The 20,552-nt window shown below is 37.8% G+C and overlaps 1 protein-coding gene across 10 annotated transcripts in view; it reads left to right on the top strand.

The window, feature by feature from the left end:
- The window catches only part of BCAS3 (BCAS3 microtubule associated cell migration factor), a 574,202-nt gene that overhangs the window by 197,849 nt on the left and 355,801 nt on the right, over positions 1-20,552 (top strand). For all 10 annotated transcript variants that reach the window (XR_003428780.1, XM_027087291.1, XM_027087292.1 and 7 more), the window contains one exon: positions 11,242-11,506. Coding sequence is in view for 9 of the 10 variants with exons in the window: in XM_027087291.1 (XP_026943092.1) it covers positions 11,242-11,506 (265 nt within the window). In the remaining variant the exon portion in view is untranslated. The remainder of the gene's footprint in view (positions 1-11,241; positions 11,507-20,552) is intronic.

The raw sequence follows: 20,552 nt of genomic DNA, 5'->3' as shown, positions 1-20,552 counted from the left end.
AAGATCTAAGGAAACTCAATTAATGACCATAAAATTAATTTTTATAAACTTCTACTGAAAGTAATTTTGAAATGATATATAAAATTTAACACCGATGTTGAAATCTGTATGGCAAGTGATCTATCTGTCTTTGAGTATTTTAAAATCATGTCCTTCTGGAATCTTCCAAGGATTCTGAGGGCACTTTCATCAGGCAAGAAAAAAAATCAAATATGTGGATCTAATTATGTTGAATTAACTTGTTTTGTGATCTGTGACTTAGGATATCCTCTGCATCTGACAGTAATTTTCCTCATAAAGTACATATGCAGTTAGAAAAATATTCTTAGTTTTCATCAGTGAAGTTGTATACAGTAAGACCTTACAATATTTAAAAAATATACTTCTGTAAAGTCTTACTGAAGCAGACACAAGTAGTTTTTGTACTTAACATGCTAATTTTGATAAATAGTAAACTTGCTTTTGAAACCTCTGCATACGTGTTACTTTTACTTTATCAGAGCAGTTCTGCAAAATGGTATGATTAGTATGTTTAATACTCAAGGGGGAAAGTATCTAGCTATTTAATATTATTAATTGATAGTAGCTGATGATCAGTTCAGGAAAAAAGAGTCCATGATGCAGGAAGGGGGAACCCAGATGGAGCCTAGTAGACTCCCTTTGTTGATGAGAGTCCAGGGAGACAAAGATCATCGAGTTCTCAGGAGAGAGCACCAGAGAGATGAAAGCTGCAAAGAAAGAACCCCTGAGATCTGCAGAGAAATCTGCAGCCACAGGAAGGATGACATCATACTAGTAAGGAAGAAGTAAAATTATGTTTATTTAAAGATGACATGTAGAAAATCTAATGGATACTACAAAAAAGTTAGAACTAATAAGTGATTTTAACAAGACTTCAGGGTACTACATACTAGGAAAAAATAATTGGTGATTTTAAAAAAATTAGTTAAAATTTTAGAATAGTGACTATACCATGTGCAAGACTATATTCTAAAACTATAAAACATTGCTGAGAGTAAAGACCTGAATAAATGAAAGAGTTAAACCATATTCTTGGGCTGGAATACTTAATATTATTAGAATATCATTTCTGTCCAAACTGATCTATATATTCATTGAAATCTCCATCAGAATCCCAGCAGGATTTTTTAAAAAATTTTTGGATAGATATTGACAAGCTAGTTCTCAAATTCATATGGAAGTACATAGGACTTATACTGGGCAAAATAATATTGAAAAAGAAAGACAAAGTTGGAGGGTTACCACTACCTGATAATAAGACTTATTAAAGCTAAATAACATTCAGGAACATTTCCATACATATGTACAATTGATTTTTGACAAAGGTGCAAAGTGGAGACAAGTTAGTCAACAATGGTAATAGACTGTCTGTCTGGGTATTGATGTGCCAAAAAAAAAAAAAGTGTTAATCCATATCTCATCCCATATATAAAAATAAACTGAAATTGGATCACATTTAAATATAAAATCTACAATTATAAAGCTTTTAGAAGAAAACATAGGAGGAACCCTTTGGATTAGATACAAGTTGTCTGGTATCTACAACACATTTTAAGGAACTCTCAAAAAGTCAATGAGTGGAGGAACTCGATCTTCCGCACAGTGCTGTTGGGAATGTACAATGGTGCTGCCACTCTGGAAAATAGTTTGGCAGTTTATGAAAATCTTAACATAAGCTTGCCATTCCACCCAGCAACCTCAGTTACAGGCAGTCCACAACATTAAATTCACATTGTTCTGGACGATATACAAATTTACTCCACATTTCTTTCCTGTGGTAGTCATAACAAATTACCTTAAAATAACAGAACAAAACCAAATTGCCTTAAAATAACAGAAATTTATTTTTTCACAGTCCTGGAAGGCAAAGGTCCAAAATCAAGGTGCTGGTGAGGCTGCACTCCCTCTAGAATTCTAACAAAGATCTGTTCTTTGCCTTTTCCAGCTTCTGGTGACCCTCAGCATTTCTTGCCTTTTGGCTGCGTCACTCCAGTATCTGCCTCTATGGTCTCATTTCCTCCTCCTCTTCTCTTTGTCTTTTCCTCCTTGTATCTTATAAGGATACCTGTGATTCCTTTTAATGTCAACACTGATAATCCAGGATAACTTCTTCAGATCTAGAAGTCAATCACATATTTTGTCATATAATGTAATAGTCACTCTTTGGGTCTATAATGTACTGTATGTAGGTTCCAGGGATTAGGATCTGGATGTGTCTTTTTTAGAGCCACTCTTTGCCTCACTACAGTCCACCCTCTGACCCTTCAAATTCAGGATTACTTCATGTGTAAAATGTATTTACTCCATACAAACATCCCTGAAGATCTCAGCACATTACAACATCTCCTCTAACTCTAAAATTTCTTTAAAATATCATCAGCTCCAAAGTTCAGATCTCCTCATCAAAATCATACAAATCAGGTATGGTTGAGACTCTGCGTATGATCCATCCTGGAGCAAAATTCCTCTCAATCTGTGTAGAAGGAGAGGATACAGAGAGAATGAGGCAGAAAAAAAAAAAAAAAAAAGAAGAAATAAAGATGGAAAACTTTCCAAATTTATTGAAAAAAAATATTGAATATGACAAAACACAAGTTTAACAAAAATGTCATAGTAAACTTTCTGCAAACCAAAGCAAATCTTGAAAGTAGCCAGCGGAAAATAACACATTACATACAGAGAAATAACATTTGAACAAACTGTTGACTTCTCATCAGAAACTATGGAAGTCAGAAGGCAGTGGAATAACATGTTTACAGGACTGAGAGAAAAAAGTACTGGTAATCAAAAATTCTCCATCCAGCAAAAGTATCATTTAAGAATGAAGGAGTGAGCAATAAACCTTGCACATCCACACTAGAAATCATGCACAGGGAAATGATACCAGAGCAAACTTAGATATCTTGGAAGTAATGAAGTATGTGAGAAATGATCAATTTCTTATTAGAGAGCATTTTTTCTCTCTTTCTTTTAATTCATTTAAAATATGTAGGAATGTTAAAATTTTAAATTTAATGTTAAAATAATTTTTATATGTAAGAAATTTTAACATTTTCTCAGGTTTATATTGTATACATGTAATGCATATAACTGTAGCATAATGGACCATTGGTGCTTTGTGGGAGCAAGGAACTATTACTATTTCAAGGTTCAATGTGCTACACCTAAAAAGACAAAACTTCATATAAAATGGAATTCTAAAAAATGTTCAATTAATTCAAAAGTAGGCAGAAAGGGAGGAGCAGAGGCACAAGAAACAGAGGGGATAAACAGAAAACAACATTAAATGGTACATCAAAGTTGAATCATATAAATAATTATATTAAATTTTAATATATTCCAATCTAAAGAACTTCAAACTAAAGGAACAAATTATCTATTAAAGATTTTCTTTGAATCTTTAATATGATGGTAGTAAAAGCATGTTAAAAGGTATGTCATGCAAATAATAAACATAAGAATATTAAAGATTTGACTATATTAATATCAAGTAAAATAGAGGTTAAGACAAAGACTGTTACCAGAGCTATTTCATAATGTTCGAGTCAAATTATCAGGAGGATTTCAATGTCTATGCACCTAAAACTGAGTTTAATAACACTTTCTCAACATTTGATAGAACAAATAAGGAAAAAAGGGCAAATATCTGAGCAATCCTGTCAACTATGTTGTCCTAATAGATAAGTTCAGCAACTAACCCCAGCACCTGTAGTATATTTATGCTTTTAAATTATGACATCGTGTATACTTTGAGTGATATGAAACAATGGATAATAGATGGGGCAAAGATTTATAATTGATGGATTTAGATGGAAATCACTGTACAAGGCAGGGCAAAAAGCAGGCCTGATCAGTGGCTTGATTCCAGTCATTCTCATCAGTGGGTGGATTCTTACCTTGGGCATTAGTGACCCAGATTCTTCAGTTACCAGCCATGATTTGCTTGCACAGCTCATGGCCCTACAACAGGGACATCTGCAATCTGCCAGTATGTAGTCTACTTCATGGCAAACAGACCATTGGCAAGGCCATCGGCAGATGACAAGTTTCGGTGTAAATATAACAGTTCTAGTCCTTTGGAGTAGGAGTTTTCTTTAAAAGGCCAGATTATAAAATAACTCTGCATTCTACATGTATTACCTCTGTCATTGTAGTGCAAAAACATCCATAGATAATACATTAATGAATGGGCATGATTGGTCCACAGTTATAGTGACCCCTCAAAGTAGAGGTGACAGCTTTCCTTTATCCTGCTGTGTTGACTGGTACTTAGATTTGTCCATCCACAGTTTTTGTTGGTGCTGTGCAGCTGCCCTGGGCCAGCGGACACCATCACTTTTTATTTTAGCCAAACCATCAATCAGGCATTTAAAGGAAACTCTGTGATTCAGGGGCTTATAGAACCAGTGGCATTGCTTCAAGCAGTAGAGTGGGTGATAAAGTAGTGGTAAAAACAAGGTGCTCCTAGGGCCATTCTGGAACATATTCTGGAATATACCATTCCCACTTGACTAGCAAGCCCTGTCGGGCCCTTCCCACCATGCTCATCATCAGATTTGAGTTGACTCATCCCAGTGTGGGTCTGGAAAATCACACAGCCTCCATGGGTCAGTTCAGTTACAAGAACCTGGTAGCAGGTTGGTAGCTGCCAACTAAAAAAAGGGAGCGTACTTGGTTGCTGGATCAGGCAGGTGGCGATGTTGTACTGGGATAACACCGCTGTGAACTTCAGCAGCCATTAAGTCTCTACCTCAACTTTTTCCTACTGGGATTCTGTTGTTTCTATTACATAACATGGGAAGGAACTGGAAGCCTAGTAGGTGAGCTGTTGTGGGCTTGTCGCATTGTCACCTCGATCTGCATGGCAGAGGATACCCCCTGACTTAAAACCATGTAAGTACAATCAATTAAGCCATTAATACTAGTTATACATTTATCAACATAAACGACAACAATAGTACACCCGCAAGGTCATCTTAGCTCCTCTTCCCTACTGTGAACTGTGCTTACACTTCGTTCCAGGGTATTTTTCCTCCTACGAGGGCATGGGCTGTTTCCCCCTACACAAGAACATGGACGAATGTGTTTAAGGTGCACATGCCAGTTTTTCCAGTGACGGCTGCCAGGGGATCTCATTATCCCCTGTCCTGGTGGCAGGGGAGGCTAGTCTGTAGATACTATGGGGGCAGCCAGGAGCGTTAGCCGTTTTTCCTCACTTGGCCAAGTGTTGGTGCCAGTTATTTCCCGATGAGCAGTGGTGCTGCTCACCGGCTTCCAGCGAGTGTCCAGGCATCACAGCCCCTTTCTGCCCCCACTGCGACGGTTCACACTGCACTCCTTGGCATTTTGGGCCACCCATCATCCTTGTCTCCACTCAAGTTCAGGCTGCAGCAGGAGCCGGCTGCACTAGCACTGCTGGCTCTGTGGTGTTTACAAAGTGTCACATTCGCTTTTTTTGTTGTTTAGATTTTTATTGAAATAATTATAGGTTCATAGGCACTTGTAAGAAATTGTACTTTTAGATTTTTATTGAAATAATCATAGGTTCATAGGCACTTTTAAGAAATTGTACTAAGAGATCCCATGTACACTTTACCCAGTTTATCCCAATGGTAACATTTTGAAAAACTAGAGTATATGGCAACCAGCACATTGACATGGGCGCAATGCACTGATTTTTTCAGATTTTACCAGATGTGCTTGTGTGTGTGTGTTTGTGTATGTGTGTGTGTTTAGGTGTTTATAATTTAATCACGTGTCAGTTTGTGTATCCACCACTGCTGTCAAGATACTGGACAGTTCCCTCATGTTACCCTTTTATAAGTAACCTAACTTTTACAGTTTGTTTAAACATCCACCCAGACTATTTACAGTTTGGGGATATTATGAGCATGTTACGTGAGCATAGTTTTCATTTCTCTGGCATAGATGCCCAAGAGTTCAGCATGCTGTTTATTTGATAGCTCATTTTCAAATTTCTAGCAACTAGAAGAGTTCAAAACATGTAATAGGGTTCCCATGAGTGCATTATTGGATAAATAAATGAATCTGAAGAATTGATATGGGGAGGGAGTAGACAGATGAGATAGAGGGTGTGTGTGGATTATCTGTCTTTACCACATCTCCATTCTAAGCATCTTATTCTCAAGCAAACTTATTGCCATTAACATAACCTCATCTGAAGGCTAGGACCTTGGCTAGTTAGTTTTTGTGATATGGGACTTGTCTTTACGGTTTTAATTGCCATTCTTACAGGCTTGTGAAAGAATAGTACTCTGGGATTTGAGACTTTTTATCCAAGTACTCTCTGCTTTCGGGTTTTCTTTCTTTTTAAAAGAGAGTTGGAAAGGGAATTAGTAATTGAATCATTAGGCATGTATTTGCCTACAGAACCAAAAACAATGGTTTAAAAAAAAAACAACCCAGGGTTTATTTTTCTCACTTTACAAGAAGGCTGCTGCCAGTTTTGGTACAGTGTCTCAGTGACTTTTTTTGTTCTTTTTCTTGTGATCGCTTTATAATTGCCACTCCAGTGGGCATCATTTCTGAATTCAAAGCAGTAAGGTGAATTCAAGGAGTAAGGACAGCTTCAGTGATGTTAATTCCTTTTGTCAAGAAAGTGGATACTTTTCAACACCTGCTGTAAGAGAGGCTTTGGGAAGCACATAGGAAGTATCTGTAGTGGTGGCAGGTGAGGGAGTGAAGGTTGGAGGCTGGGTGTTCTATTTGCCATCCACTAGTTACATCTGTACAACCACAAATCAAGGTATAGAACATTTTCGTTATCTCAGAAAGTTTCCTCCTGCCCTTTTCAGTCAGTCTTCTGCCCCACTCACACCCTAGGAAATCATTGCCATTACTTCATTTTTAAAAAAGAGTATCTTTTATGTAATTTCTAAGGTTTGGTGTGGGGCTGGGGGACTGCTATTTCTGGTAAGTTTATTTTTTTTTCTAGCTCCATATTAAAGACTTCAGGCCAGTATCAGAGTCATTATCTGAGTTCTAAAACTGCAGATTTCTTGGTCACGTCTCCCCCAAGACCTCCCAACACCTCCTGAATCGTAATTCTGAAGGTGGGACCAAAGGATCTGTATTTCCTACAAATAATCTAGGTGCTTCTTAGTCTACTAAAAGTTAGAGAATCTCTGCTTTAGATTTTAGTATGTTAAAATAACAGTGAATTTTAAAATTGCTATTATTAGTTAATTGGGATTGGGGGTAAATTTGCAGCATAAATTTGGAGGCTTGTGCGATGCTCATTTCTGTATCTTAGATGCTTAAATGTAGTAACACTTAATTCTAGTGCTCAATTACTCTTGTTTTATATGTAATTTGAATTCAGCCTGTTCTGTGAATGAAATATACACTCGAGGTTTTTTTTTTTTTTGGTTGTTTGTTTTGATAAAATGTTGGACGTAATTATGCCATATATGTCTGCTATATTAGATTTTGGTTGCCCCAAATATTGTTTGGATGAGTAAATCAATGAAATTGATTTAGATTGCTGAAAAAAATACTTGTATAAACTAGAATTACTGACATATAGCTGCAGTATGTTTTAAGGAACAAATACTTCAGCTTTCTACAGGCCTAATTGGTTTCTCATAGCCAAATTTTACATCATTACAATAAGAAGCAAGTGTGAGATGTTATAAATATGCCAAATAATACATTTAAAGAGCAATAAGTTATATAACCGAATAGAAATTTGCAAAACATTTAATTAAGCACTCTGTATTTCTTATTTATATCTCATTAGTTAAGAATTCTGACATTTGCTTATTTAAAAGCTCCAAATTGATAATAATGAGTGTCCTAATGAGGGTTCCCAGCCTTTCTTATTTTTAATAATGTATGAAAAACCACCCAACTTGTTTGATAACAGGAACAGTTGTATCATTTTGCATTTTGTGGATAGGCAACTTGTTATCCTTCATAATGTTATTTAAAGGATTCAACTTTCTCTAGTTTCTTGACAGCTGATGTGTTTAGCAACTCTTCTCTGCTCGTTTATGTATCCTGATGTGTCTTTAAGGTCACAGAGCAGAATTACTTCTCTAATAGCAGTTTTCTAAGTAAGCTTTTAGGTAGAATTCTGTCTTCTTGCCTTGATACTGTTTGTTAGTACCACCTCGTATGAGAAGTATTCTTAAAATGAAATTAGGAAACTTCTTTTCATTGACAGACCAGGAAGTCATCTTGATTATAAGTGTTTTGGAAAAAGGTTTTAGATGACATGGTTTAGTTCCGCTGTGGGTGGAACATAAGTTACTCAGTAAGCCTAGAGATAGTTTTCTTTAGATGTTTGATTCTGGCTTGTGTTAATGCATTTGATACTATAATATTAAATTTGTCTGGTACTGTGTTTCTTTTCTCTTGCTTCTGCTGTTTACACTTTTCTTTGTCCTACCCCTTCCTTTTCTCCTGCTTTTCTGTAAGTCGTTTAGCTGAAAGTCAGTGTAAGTGAAGTAGAGAGGTAAAGCACTTGAGGAATGACTTTTTATTCGTAATTCTAGAATTGCTGGGAGTTAAATTTCTCAGTGTAAAGAATCAGGAGATTCTTTAATTATAACATTAACGTGTCATTTGGATGTGTCACAGTAATTGAAATGGGCAGGCATGGGGCTCAGTTTGGGGTTTATCCATGTATTGATAATTTTGGTCTGTCAATTGTCTAGCAATTAAATATCCTGTTTTGATGTAAGACTAAAATTTCTTTTTTATTTCAAAGATTCCAGGCTCTTGTACTTTGATGAATACGTATAGCTTTTGCTTGTAGAATATTTCTGAAGTATTAGTCAAGATTTTAAGCAGAATTTAGGCTTATTTGAAGATTTAATACACTGAAAATCGGCTTCTTTGACTGCTTGAGGAGTTTTACTCACAAGTTTTAAATCCTATTCACAAACATCTTATCTTATTTTACTATACTTTTTTGTCTGGGTTATGTATTTATTTTTATTTATTTTTTTTTGCGGTACGCCGGCCTCTCACTGTTGTGGCCTCTCCCGTTGCGGAGCACAGGCTCCGGATGCGCAGGCTCAGCGGCCGTGGCTCACGGGCCTAGTCGCTCCGCGGCATGTGGGATCTTCCCAGACCGGGACACGAACCCGTGTCCTCTGCATCGGCAGGCGGACTCTCAACCACTGTGCCACCAGGGAAGCCCTACAGAGACATTTTTGTTCAAGTTGTCATCATTAGATTGATATGAAGATGAAAGTAATAAATTCGGTTTGCTAATTTGAAAATACTGGGACTTCTGTATTTCAGTACCTGATAAATGTCATACAATTTGGTGACTAACTTTACCTAGATCAAGTTTGTGGCCAGTCAGTTTTTCTGTAAAATTTTTTTCTACAAACATAGCTGCATTCATTGATTTACATATATTTTCTATGGCTACTTTGTCACTGGAAGGGCAGGGAAATAGCTGAGCGAGACCGTATGGCCTGTAGTGTTTGCCAACCACTGCAAATACGTAAGTTTTTTCTTTTTTTTTTCATTGTTATCAGAGTGGTTTTATTTAAATTGAATAAGTTTAACATGTAACATTGTGTAAATTTAAGGTGTACAACTTGTTACTTTGATACATTTATACATTGCAATGTGATTGCCATTGTACCCATATTTATCACATTATATAACTGTACAATATTATTGTCTATATCAGTATACTGTGCATTAGATCCCTATGGCTTATTTACTACTCGTTATAAATTTGTACTCTTAAACACTGTCAGTCTTATCCCCGCCTCACATCCCCTGGTAACCACCATATTTTACTCTGTTTTTTACAGGTTTGCTTTTCTTAGATTTCACATATAAGTGATACTGTAAAGTTATTTCTCTGTCTGACTTACCACATTTAGCATTATGTGTTCAAGGTCCATCCATGCTGTCACAGTTAGGAGGATATCCATTTTTCTCATGGCTGAAATATTCTGTTGTGTATATATACATGCCACATCTTTTTTCTCCATTCATCTGTTGATGGACATTTGGATTGTCATTTGGGTGTTTTTGAGACATTTTCTCTTCCCACCTCTCTTTAGGGTCCTATATCTGTGTCTGTTGAAGAAACTTCTACTTAACTTTCCTTCAGTTACCCTCATCTCCACTGCGCATCCATTCCCCTGCATTCACTCCCACAATCATCCTTCCAGAATTGAAATCTTGACTCCTTATTTCTTAAATAAAATCCAGACACCTCTTGCGCTGGCTTTTGCTCACTCTCATGTTGTTTCTGACATACTGAACTACTTGCTCATCATTTCCATCTTATGTCTATGCATCTATATCAAAAGTAGAATATCTGCATATATCTAAATTAGAATGTCCATCGCTCCTTTCTTTGTAAGTATATCTTACTTCAAAACTCAGTTCCAGAACCCAGAGCTATTCAGATCATGTGTTTTTGGTGCCACTCCTAACCCTCTACCTTCTTGAACATCTCCTTTTCACCTCTCAGAAGCAGATTTCATATTTTCCTTCCTTTTTGTTACCACTGTGCCTCAAATGTAAGACAGTTATTTCATTTTTATATGTTATATTTTTGCAAATTTCTTATGTCTTTTCTTCCTGGTAGGCTGTGAGCCCAAGGACGATTTCTTACCCACCTCTTTTCCTAGTGTTTATTAGCAGGGTACCCAGTGAGTATTCGTTGAGTGAATGATTGGATTAATAACTTCACCTGCTTTGTATAATGTATGTTTTAATTTTTACTCTTCTATGCTTTTTTGGAAGGTAAATTCCTTTAAAGAAATGAACATTATCCATATATCTTTTTTTTTTAATATAGCTCTATAGGGTAAAACCACCTAGGTCCTATTTTCTGACTTGGCACTGTATGCAGCAAGGGACAGAATTCCCTCTTGTAAATCTTATCAAATCCCTTATGTGGAGTTTTGATCAGTATTCACCATGAATCTGATCTTTAGACGAAACATTTTGAAAATATAATCTGGTGTTAGGTAAATTTGGTAACCAGGCAGGCATTTCTTTTCTAAAAATAATTAATTAATTAATTATATTATTTATTATTATTTATTTGGTTGGTTTTGGCTGCTTTGGGTCTTTTTTGGCAGATTCTTAACCACCGCACCACCAGGGAAGTCCCCAGGCAGGCATTTCTGTTCATATTTAGTAATATGTTTGTGATATTCCTAGGTAAATCCAAATAGTTTCAATCTTTTTTTTTGTTTTTCCTTGTTTCATTTCTAGGTACAAGACATATGCTTCAGCCATGACTGTCGCTGGGTTGTGGTCAGTACACTCCGGGGGACTTCCCACGTTTTCCCAATCAACCCTTATGGTGGCCAGCCTTGTGTTCGAACACATATGTCACCACGAGTGGTAAATCGTATGAGCCGTTTCCAGAAGAGTGCTGGGCTGGAAGAGATTGAACAGGAACTGACGTCTAAGCAAGGAGGTCGCTGTAGCCCTGTTCCAGGTCTATCCAGCAGCCCTTCTGGATCTCCTCTGCACGGTAAACCCAGTTTTCTCTCTCTCCACTATTCCCAACAGTACTTCTTCCCTTTATCTTTCATTTTCGAGATCTGGAATAAAATTAACCCATTTTTCTAATTCATTCATATGAAGATAAGATCTTGGGCTCATTTGGGGACCTTCTTTTTTTTTTTTAATTTATTTATTTTGTTTGTTTATTTTTGGCTGTGTTGGGTCTTCATTGCTGTGCCTGGGCTTTCTCTAGTTGCAGCGAGTGGGGGCTTCTCTTCGTTGTGGTGCACAGGCTTCTCATTGCGGTGGCCTCTCTTGTTGCAGAGCACAGGCTCTAGGTGCACGAGCTTCAGTAGTTGTGTTGTGCGGGCTCAGTAGTTGTGGCTCACGGGCTCTAGATCACAGGCTCAGTAGTTCTGGTGCACGGGCATAGTTGCTTCGCGGCATGTGGGATCTTCCCGGACCAGGGATCGAACCCATGTCTCGTGCATTGTCATTAACCACTGCGCCACCAGGGAAGCCTGGGAACATTCTTAATTTATTAAATCATTTAATAAATTGAAGTTAATATAGTAATGGTGACCATTACCATACTACATTAGCTCCCTAACTTTTTTTTCAACTTTAAATTAAATATTTATTTATGTGATTATGTTTTAAATATGTCTCTGCCACCAGGCTATTAGTTCTATTAAATGCCCATTCTGTATGAACAGAACTTATTACAGTGCCTGCCAGGCGCAGAGTAAATGGAGATCTGTTGAATGAATGAACGGATGGATGGATGGATGGATGGATGGAGGAGTGTGTGAGTGAGCGAATATGGAAACAGTAGTCCCCAGGCTTCAACATTCCCGTTGTGCTGGGAACTCTGCCTTGCATTTTTTGATAAGTTCTCTCCTTCTTCCCCAATGACTGCCCCCTTCCCCCACCCTAGCAGAGGCCACACCACTCTCCTTGGCCCCAGGGGAAGCACCAGATCTCTTCAGCTCACTTGCCGCACTCAGCTAACTCCCTAACTTTTTCAGTATATAAGAATTACTTGATGTCATATGTATGGAATATGATGTTCAAGACTATTTTCATAAATTTGGAGATTGAATCTTATATCTATAGATCTTTTCCAGAAAACTCTGGCTTTAACCAGAATCAGTGCTGTAGTTCATTAAGAAATATTTATTGTTGGAGAGGAATAATCTTGAGTCGTATGTATTTTAGAGCAGCATTTGCATTTTATTTTAAAATACTAGGTTGGCCAAAAAGTTTATTTGGGTTTTTGTAAGATGTTACGGAAAAATCCGAACGAACTTTTTGGCCAACCCAATACATCTTTGGGGGATTTCTAAAAAACCCACGTATCAGTCAGTATTTTATCTAGAGCAAATAGTTGTGTAACCGTCACTCCAACCAATAAAGGAAACATTACTAGAACTCCATGTTTGTGCCCCTTTTCCATAAAAGTAAGCTGTGATTCTGACTTTCAGGGTAATCACTTCCTTACTTTTTAAAAAAGTGAAATGTTCACTTTTTTTTAAAAACAGAGTGTGTATATATTCATATATTCAACTTCTTTAACATGTTTGTGAGATTAATTCATGTATTTTTATGTAGGTTTAATTCATTTATTTCCATTGCTCTTACATATTCCATTGTACAAATATATTTTTACTTATTTATCCTTTCTCCTACTGTTGATGTATATTTGGGTGGTTTCTGATGTGGAGCTATTATGTATAATGAAGAGATGAAAATTTTTGTCCTTGTTTCTTAGTGCAGATGTGTGCTTATTTTTGTCTTGTTTTTGTTTTTTAACATCTTTATTGGAGTATAATTGCTTTACAGTGGTGTGTTAGTTTCTGCTGTATAACAAAGTGAATCAGCTATACATCTACATATATCCCCATATCTCCTCCTTCTTGCGTCTCCCTCCCACCCTCCCTATCCCACCCCTCTAGGTGGTCACAAAGCCCCGAGCTGATCTCCCTGTGCTACGCGGCTGCTTCCCACTAGCTATTGGTTTTGTATTTGGTAGTGTATATATGTCCATGCCACTCTCTCACTTTGTTTTATTTTTGAATTGAAGTGCTGGATAACAACGTATGTGAATCTTGGCCTTGATAATACCAGAATGGTTGTACCCACCAGAATGAGAGAAGATATTCATTGACATTAGATGACACTTTGTTTTTTGGAGTATTGCAGTTTCTCCTTGACAGATGACCAATTTAGATTTTTAAGTATAGGGAATTTTATAGAGCGAGATTATGGTTCCTAGAGAAAACAACCCTTATTTAATTGATTTGACATTCACATGACATAAAATTAACCATTTAGATGTTAACAATTCAGTGGGATTTATTACATCACAATATTATGCAACTACCGCCCGATAGGTGGATTCTGTCTAGTTCCAAATATATTGTCTTCACCCCAGATGAAAACTGCATATTCTTTTTCTTTTTTTTGGGCTGCACAGCATGGCCTGTGGGCTCTTAGTTCCCCAATCAGGGATCTAGTCCGTGTCCCCTGCATTGGAAGGGCGGAGTCTTAACTGCTGGACCGCCAGGGAAATCCCCCAAACTGCATATTCTTTAAGCAGTTCCTCCCCACCCCTCTGTCCCCAAGCCCGTAGCAACCACCAGTCTGCTTTCCATCTCAATCTATACCTGTTATGGGTATTTCATATAACTGCAGTCATAAAATATGTGACCTTTTGTTTCTGGCTTCTTTTGCATAGCATAATGTTTTAAAAGTATAGCCACATTGTAGTATGTGTCAGTACTTCATTACTTTTTATGGTTGAATAATATTCCATTACATGTATGTACCACAGTTTTTTATCCGTTCATCCATTGATGGATATTTGAGTTGTTTCCACCTTTTGATTTTGTGGATAGTGCTGTTATGAACATGTGTGTACAAGTACTTGTTTGAGTACATCTTTGCAGTTCTTCTGGCTATATCCCTAAGAAGTTAAAGAAGCTAAAATGCTTCTGCTTGAACACACATCCTTTTGTAATACCTAATCAATTCAACATATGTATTTTTTCTGGAGGAAGTTTTAAGATAGACTGGAAAAATATATTGGTAAATAGAATCCTGGGGAGAAATTCTGCAACTCAAAACAGTTTGGGACCTTTGTTTTCTGCTTAGATGATATTTTGTGCTTTGGTCCTATTATAATTTTTTTAATATTTATTTTTATTTGTGTTTGGCTGCATTGAGTCTTAGTTGCAGCATTCAGGATCTTTCATTGTGGCGCACAGGCTCCAGAGCACGTTGGCTCTGTAGTTGCTGTGTGCAGGCTTTCTAGTTGCGGCACGCAGGCTGTCTAGTTGTGGCGCTTGGGCTCTCTAGTTGTGTCACATGGGCTTAGTTGCCCCCCAGCGTGTGGGATCTTAGTTCCCCGACCAGGGATCAAACCCGCATCCCCTGCATTGGAAGACAGATTCTTAACTATTGGACCACCAGGGAAGTCCCTGGCCCTATTATTTATTTATTTATTTAGAAGTATTTTTTTTAATTAATTAATTTATTTGTTTTTGGCTGTGTTGGGTCTTTGTTGCTGCTCGTCGGCTTTCTCTAGTTACGGCAAGCGGAGGCTACTCCTTGTTGCAGTGCACAGGCTTCTCATTGCGGTGGCTTCTCTTGTTGCGGAGCATGGGTTCTAGGTGTACAGGCTTCAGTAGTTGTGGTACACGGGCTCAGTAGTTGTGGCTCACGGGATCTAGAGTGCAGGCTTAGTAGTTGTGGTAAACAGGCTTAGTTGCTCTGTGGCATGTGAGATCTTCCCAGACCAGGGATCAAACCCATGTCCCCTGCATTGGTAGGTGGATTCTTTTTTTTCTTTCTTTTTTTTGCAGTACGTGGGCCTCTCACTGTTGTGGCCTCTCCCGTTGTGGAGCACAGGCTCCGGACGCGCAGGCCCAGCAGCCACGGCTCACGGGCCTAGCCACTCCGCGGCATGTGGGATCTTCCCGGACTGGGGCATGAACCCGTGTCCCCTGCATCGGCAGGCAGACTCTCAACCACTGTGCCACCAGGGAAGCCCAATAGGTGGATTCTTAACCACTGCGCCACCAGGGAAGTCCCTGGCCCTATTATTTTTATAAGAACAGTTATTATTCATGTATATTTAACTAGTGATCCATGATCTTTGAGGTTGAAATAAGTCCTGGGTGAAAACTGTCATTTAAAAAAGTATTGGGACTTCCCTGGTGGTCCAGCGGGTAAGACTTCACGCTCCCATTGCAGGGGGCCTGGGTTCGATCCCTGATCGGGGAACTAGATCCTGCATGCACGCTGTAACTAAGAGTTTGCATGACGCAACTAAGAGTATGCATGCCACGACAAAGATACCATGGCCGTAACATAGATGCCGTGTGCCGCAACTAAGACCCGGTGCAGACAAAAGAAATAAATAATAAATAAATAAATATTTTTACAAATAAAAATCATAAAAAAGTATTTAAAATTTAAAAAAAAGTTTAGAAAGCTATGAGATATTCATGTTTTCAGCCATTTGCAAGAAATTTTACTTCAGAAATAATTACTTACATTCTTAGGTGTGACTGTTTTGTCATATAACTAAATGGTAGTATAGGTTCTTTGAGGGCCTTGCTTTTTGTGTTAAATATTTTTCTTAACTTGAATTTCACCATACAGTTTATGGAGCGAGATTTAGTGTGCACATTGGGCAGCTAGGTTGGCCAGAGAACCAGCTGTATTAGTAGAAAAATTTGGAAGAATTTATAGTCTTTATACATCTTCAGAGAGCATTCTTTTGAGTTCCTTTTTTCTTCCTCTTCTTCCTTCTCTAATAAGCATACCACATACCAGGTTCTGTGCTAGGCTTTGGGCATACTGTGCACAGAAATTAAGGTCATCTCTGCCCTTGTCTAAGGGAACAAAACGGATATTGAATGACTGAATGAATACCTTTCAATATATTTTTGCTGAAGGGTGCAAAGTGCCAGTCAGTTAAGGATTTGTCATTTGTAAAAGATCAAACAGTTGAAGAGTAATATTGTCAAAATATATTATTTTCTCTCAGCATTATTGTTTTCACAGCTTTCTTCATATTTTTCCATAAAGCTAAGAGAAGGCATCTCAGAGAGGAGATTATAGACAGTTTAGCAGTACTGCAGTTCTTAAATTCCCTTTTGAAAGCAAGGAATTTCAGGAGACGTTTTCCTCCTGATAACACATGCTAAATTTTTATTATGTTGGAATTTCACCCCCTTTTTCTGTAGTTTTTTCATTTTTAAAGTGCAGACATTAGAGTGATGGTCATTTTTCTTTATGTTCTTTTTGTACCTTACATGTCAAAACAAAATGGGCATTGTTGTTGGTTAGTTCTAAAAATGATGTATTTACAGTTTGTGTGGATAAACAATCTGATGCTAGTCAAAAACAATGTAAACGTTTGAACAGGGAGGGATTCATCTTGAAAATGAATCATGGTTTGGCGGTTATTGCTGTTGTTTGTCTGTGCTCTTTTTAGCAAAGTAAAGGAAACTGTTAAATAACAGTTGATATAAGGGTATTTCCTTTTTACTCTCTGGATGCAATCCAGTTTAGGTTAGGATTATTTTATCTATTTGCCATTTTTACTTAACAGAGGATGTTTATTTATTTGAAATATACTTTCTCTAAATATCTCTTTCATTTCTGGTCTTGTTGCCTGGACCTTAGTCTTAAGGGGTTCTTAAGATCCGTGAACATGGATAGGAAAATATTTCATCTTTAGGATTACTATCCTCTACCCAAAAGTAAATGTTTTCTTTCATTATGAATATAGACAACACATGACAGTTATAGCAGCAGTACTTGTGACATTGTCACCAATAAAAACACAGATGTTTTTGTATCACATTATATACAAAGAAATCTTGAAGTGTTTTGTCGAGATGTATTTTGAAATATTGTTTATGCTCACCATTGCTTGGAAATTTTATATATATATATAATGTAATAATATTACTGATTTTAATATTACATATATTACTATAGCAGAACTTAATTTTTAAAATAAACTGATAGCTATACTTCAGTATAATAATATGGTTTTCTTTGTAATTCTGTGTATTGTATCCCATGCATTTAAATTATCATTCTGAGAAAGAGTCCACAGGCTTTTCCAGGTTGTCCAAGTAGTCCATGACAAAAGTGATTAAGAACCTCTTATCATCATTTCTTACCTCATCTGTTTCTGTAGCCTCCAGCCTTCTTTTTTTCTTTTAACTATCGCAAGCATTTTCTTTGTTAACCGTAAGTAGGATAATATTCCACTTTTCTGCTTTCAGTCTTTCAGTGTCTCACCATGCTTTTAGGATGTTAGGGAAGGTTCCATCTCACTCTCAGCTTCTTGTTCCACCACACCTACATTTCTGTACCCTTCCCTGAAAATGCCACATGTATTCATTTCTTGGCACCTTTTAAGTTTGCATACTCTTCTCAAAATAATTTTTATTCCCTTGGATGCCTGCTGAAACCCTACTTCATTATGATCTAGCTAAAAGTATCACTTCATCTCTTCAGCCTCTTTTTTTTGTTTGTTTTTTATTTATTTATTTTTGGCCACGTTGGGTCTTCGTTGCTGCACGTGGGCTTTCTCTAGTTGTGGTGAGCAGATGTTACTCTTCCTTGCGGTGCTCAGGCTTCTCATTGTGGTGGCTTCTCTTGTTGCAGAGCATGGGCTCTAGGTGCGTGGGCTTCAGTAGTTACGGTGTGCGAGCTCAGTAGTTGTGGCTCGTGGGCTCTAGACCGCGGGCTCAGTAGTTGTGGCGCGTGGGCTCAGTTGCTCTGCAGCATGTGGGGTCTTTCCAGACCAGGGATCGAACCTGTGTCCCCTGCATTGGCAGGTGTATTCTTAATTGTGCTACCAGGGAAGTTCCTCTTCAGCCTCTTTTAAACACCTCTTTATGTTGTATGTTCTGTATCAGTCTTGGTATTGGCACTATGAATGTGATTTTATTATATTTTAATGTTAGTTGTTCATATTAACATATGTTAATATGTTCATTGACATGCCTGTGTCTCCCAGTAGATTTACCTCCATGAAGAGAGGGTCTTTTTCTTGTTTATATTTGTATCTTGGCACCTCATATAGTATTTGGTAAAATGTAGATTCTAAGGCTTCAAACCAAAGTTTTCAAAGTTATTAGAACTTAGAAGTTCTAATAAAAACAGTTTATTACTTGTCAGAATGAAGAGATTTTCATTCATGGTAACATTGCTTTTCATTTTAACATCTGTAAGATTCTTTCATTTTATTCAAGAACTATTAATTAGTGTTACTATGTCCAGGCACTGTTCCTGAGCTCTAGGATACAGCAGTGAATAAAAGAGGAAAACATCCCTGTTCCCATGGAGCTGACTTTCCAGTGGCGGGATATGTGATGCATAGAATAGATGATAGGTGAATGGATGGATGGATTCATGGATTCATGGATGGATGGATGGACAAATGTATGGATAAACAGGTAGTTTTATATGCTATGGAGAAAAGTAAAGGAAGGGGAATAGGGCATGCCTGGAGAAGATTGCAGTTTGAAATTAGGATGCTCCTGGCAGGCCTTACTGAGTTGATGACATTTGAATAAAGATCTGATGGAAGTGTGGGAGAAAGTCATGCAGATGTCTGCGGAACATGTTCCAGGCAGAAGAAACAGTCAGTGTAAAATCCCTGAGCTGGGAATGTGTCTGGAGTGTTCATGGAGAGGCAAGGAGGCCCATGTGGCCAAGGAACAGTGTACAAGGTGCAGAGTAGAAGATGAGGTCGGAGAGGGAATGCGGCCAGATCATGTCAGCCTTTGACTTTTACTCAGAGTAAAGTGGAAAAGCTGTGGAGGGTTTTGGGTGACGGGGTCAGATTGTGGTTTGACAGGAGCAGAATGGTGATCTGTATTGAGAACGCACCATCTGCAGTCTGACAAGAGTAGAAGTCTAGTGAGACCAGTTAGGAGAGCATTGCAGAAATCCAGGAGAGAAAAGAGAGGAGTCAGGGTGACCAGTAAGGCTTTCGGCCCGAACAGCTGGAAGGGTGCGACTGCCATCACATGAAATGAGGACCACGAGGATAAAGCAGCTCTGGGGATAGAGACAGATCAGGACTTTTGGACATGTTTAGTTTAAGATGTGTCTTGACCTCCTAGTGATGTTAGGTAGGTAGTTGGTTTTATGAATCTGGAGTTCAGTGGGAAGGAGTAGGCTGAGAATAAATGTTGGGGAGGCATAGATAAAAAAAGCCAAAGCAGGATGAGATCACCTAGTAAGTGAATGAGTATGAAAAGAAGATGAAGATGTCCCAGGACTGAGCCTGTGACATAGAAGGAAAACCACACATGAGAAATCCTATAAGCCAAATGAAGACATTGGTTTTTTTTTCCTGAGAAAAGGGAATGATTAATGTGTTAAATTCTGCTGATAGGTCAATTAAGATAAGGACTGAGAAAAAGATAGAATACCATCAAATTTAGTCATGTAGAGGACATGTAGCTTTGATAAGAGCAAGTTTTGTTGAAGCGGTAGGGGCCTGATAAGAGAGGATTTTATTAAGGACGGGAAGAGAGAAATTGGAGGCCAGTATTGACAGGCCTTTCAATGAGCATTGATGTAAAGGGGAACAGGAAAATGGGGAAAAGTTAGAGGGCAAAGAGGAGATTGCCTCTGTTTCTCATAGAAATAGGAGGTGAGCATGTTTGCAGGCGAATAGTCCTCTAGGAGATGAGGCATTCCCTTTACCAGTTAGTAAATTTTTGCTGAATGAAGAAACCATTTCTGCCATTATTGTTTATGCTCCAAGCAAATTTAATTACTTGCTTTTGCTTTTCAGCTTCAATCAACACCTTGTTCCTGCGTCTGAATTGTTTTCCGCTTATTTCTTCAGGTAAACGTGGAATGAATCTTTGAAGCTCAGCTCAGTTCAGCTCACAGTGTGCTTTTCTCCCTCTTAACATAAAGTGTCTAACTTTGGTATTTGTTTCTTCTGTAAGCTATTTATCCATACTTATCACTTCCTGCCTTCTACCTATTATTTTCGATGATCTCCATTTTTAACTGTAACTTCCTTG

Source organism: Aethalodelphis obliquidens, unplaced genomic scaffold (genome assembly GCF_003676395.1).
Source record: "Aethalodelphis obliquidens isolate GAN/ISIS:26980383/991018 unplaced genomic scaffold, ASM367639v1 scaffold58, whole genome shotgun sequence".
In the NCBI taxonomy this organism is placed as follows: Eukaryota; Metazoa; Chordata; class Mammalia; order Artiodactyla; family Delphinidae; genus Aethalodelphis; species Aethalodelphis obliquidens.
Note: the sequence above shows the minus strand (reverse complement) of the source record. Positions and strands in the feature narration are given on the sequence as shown.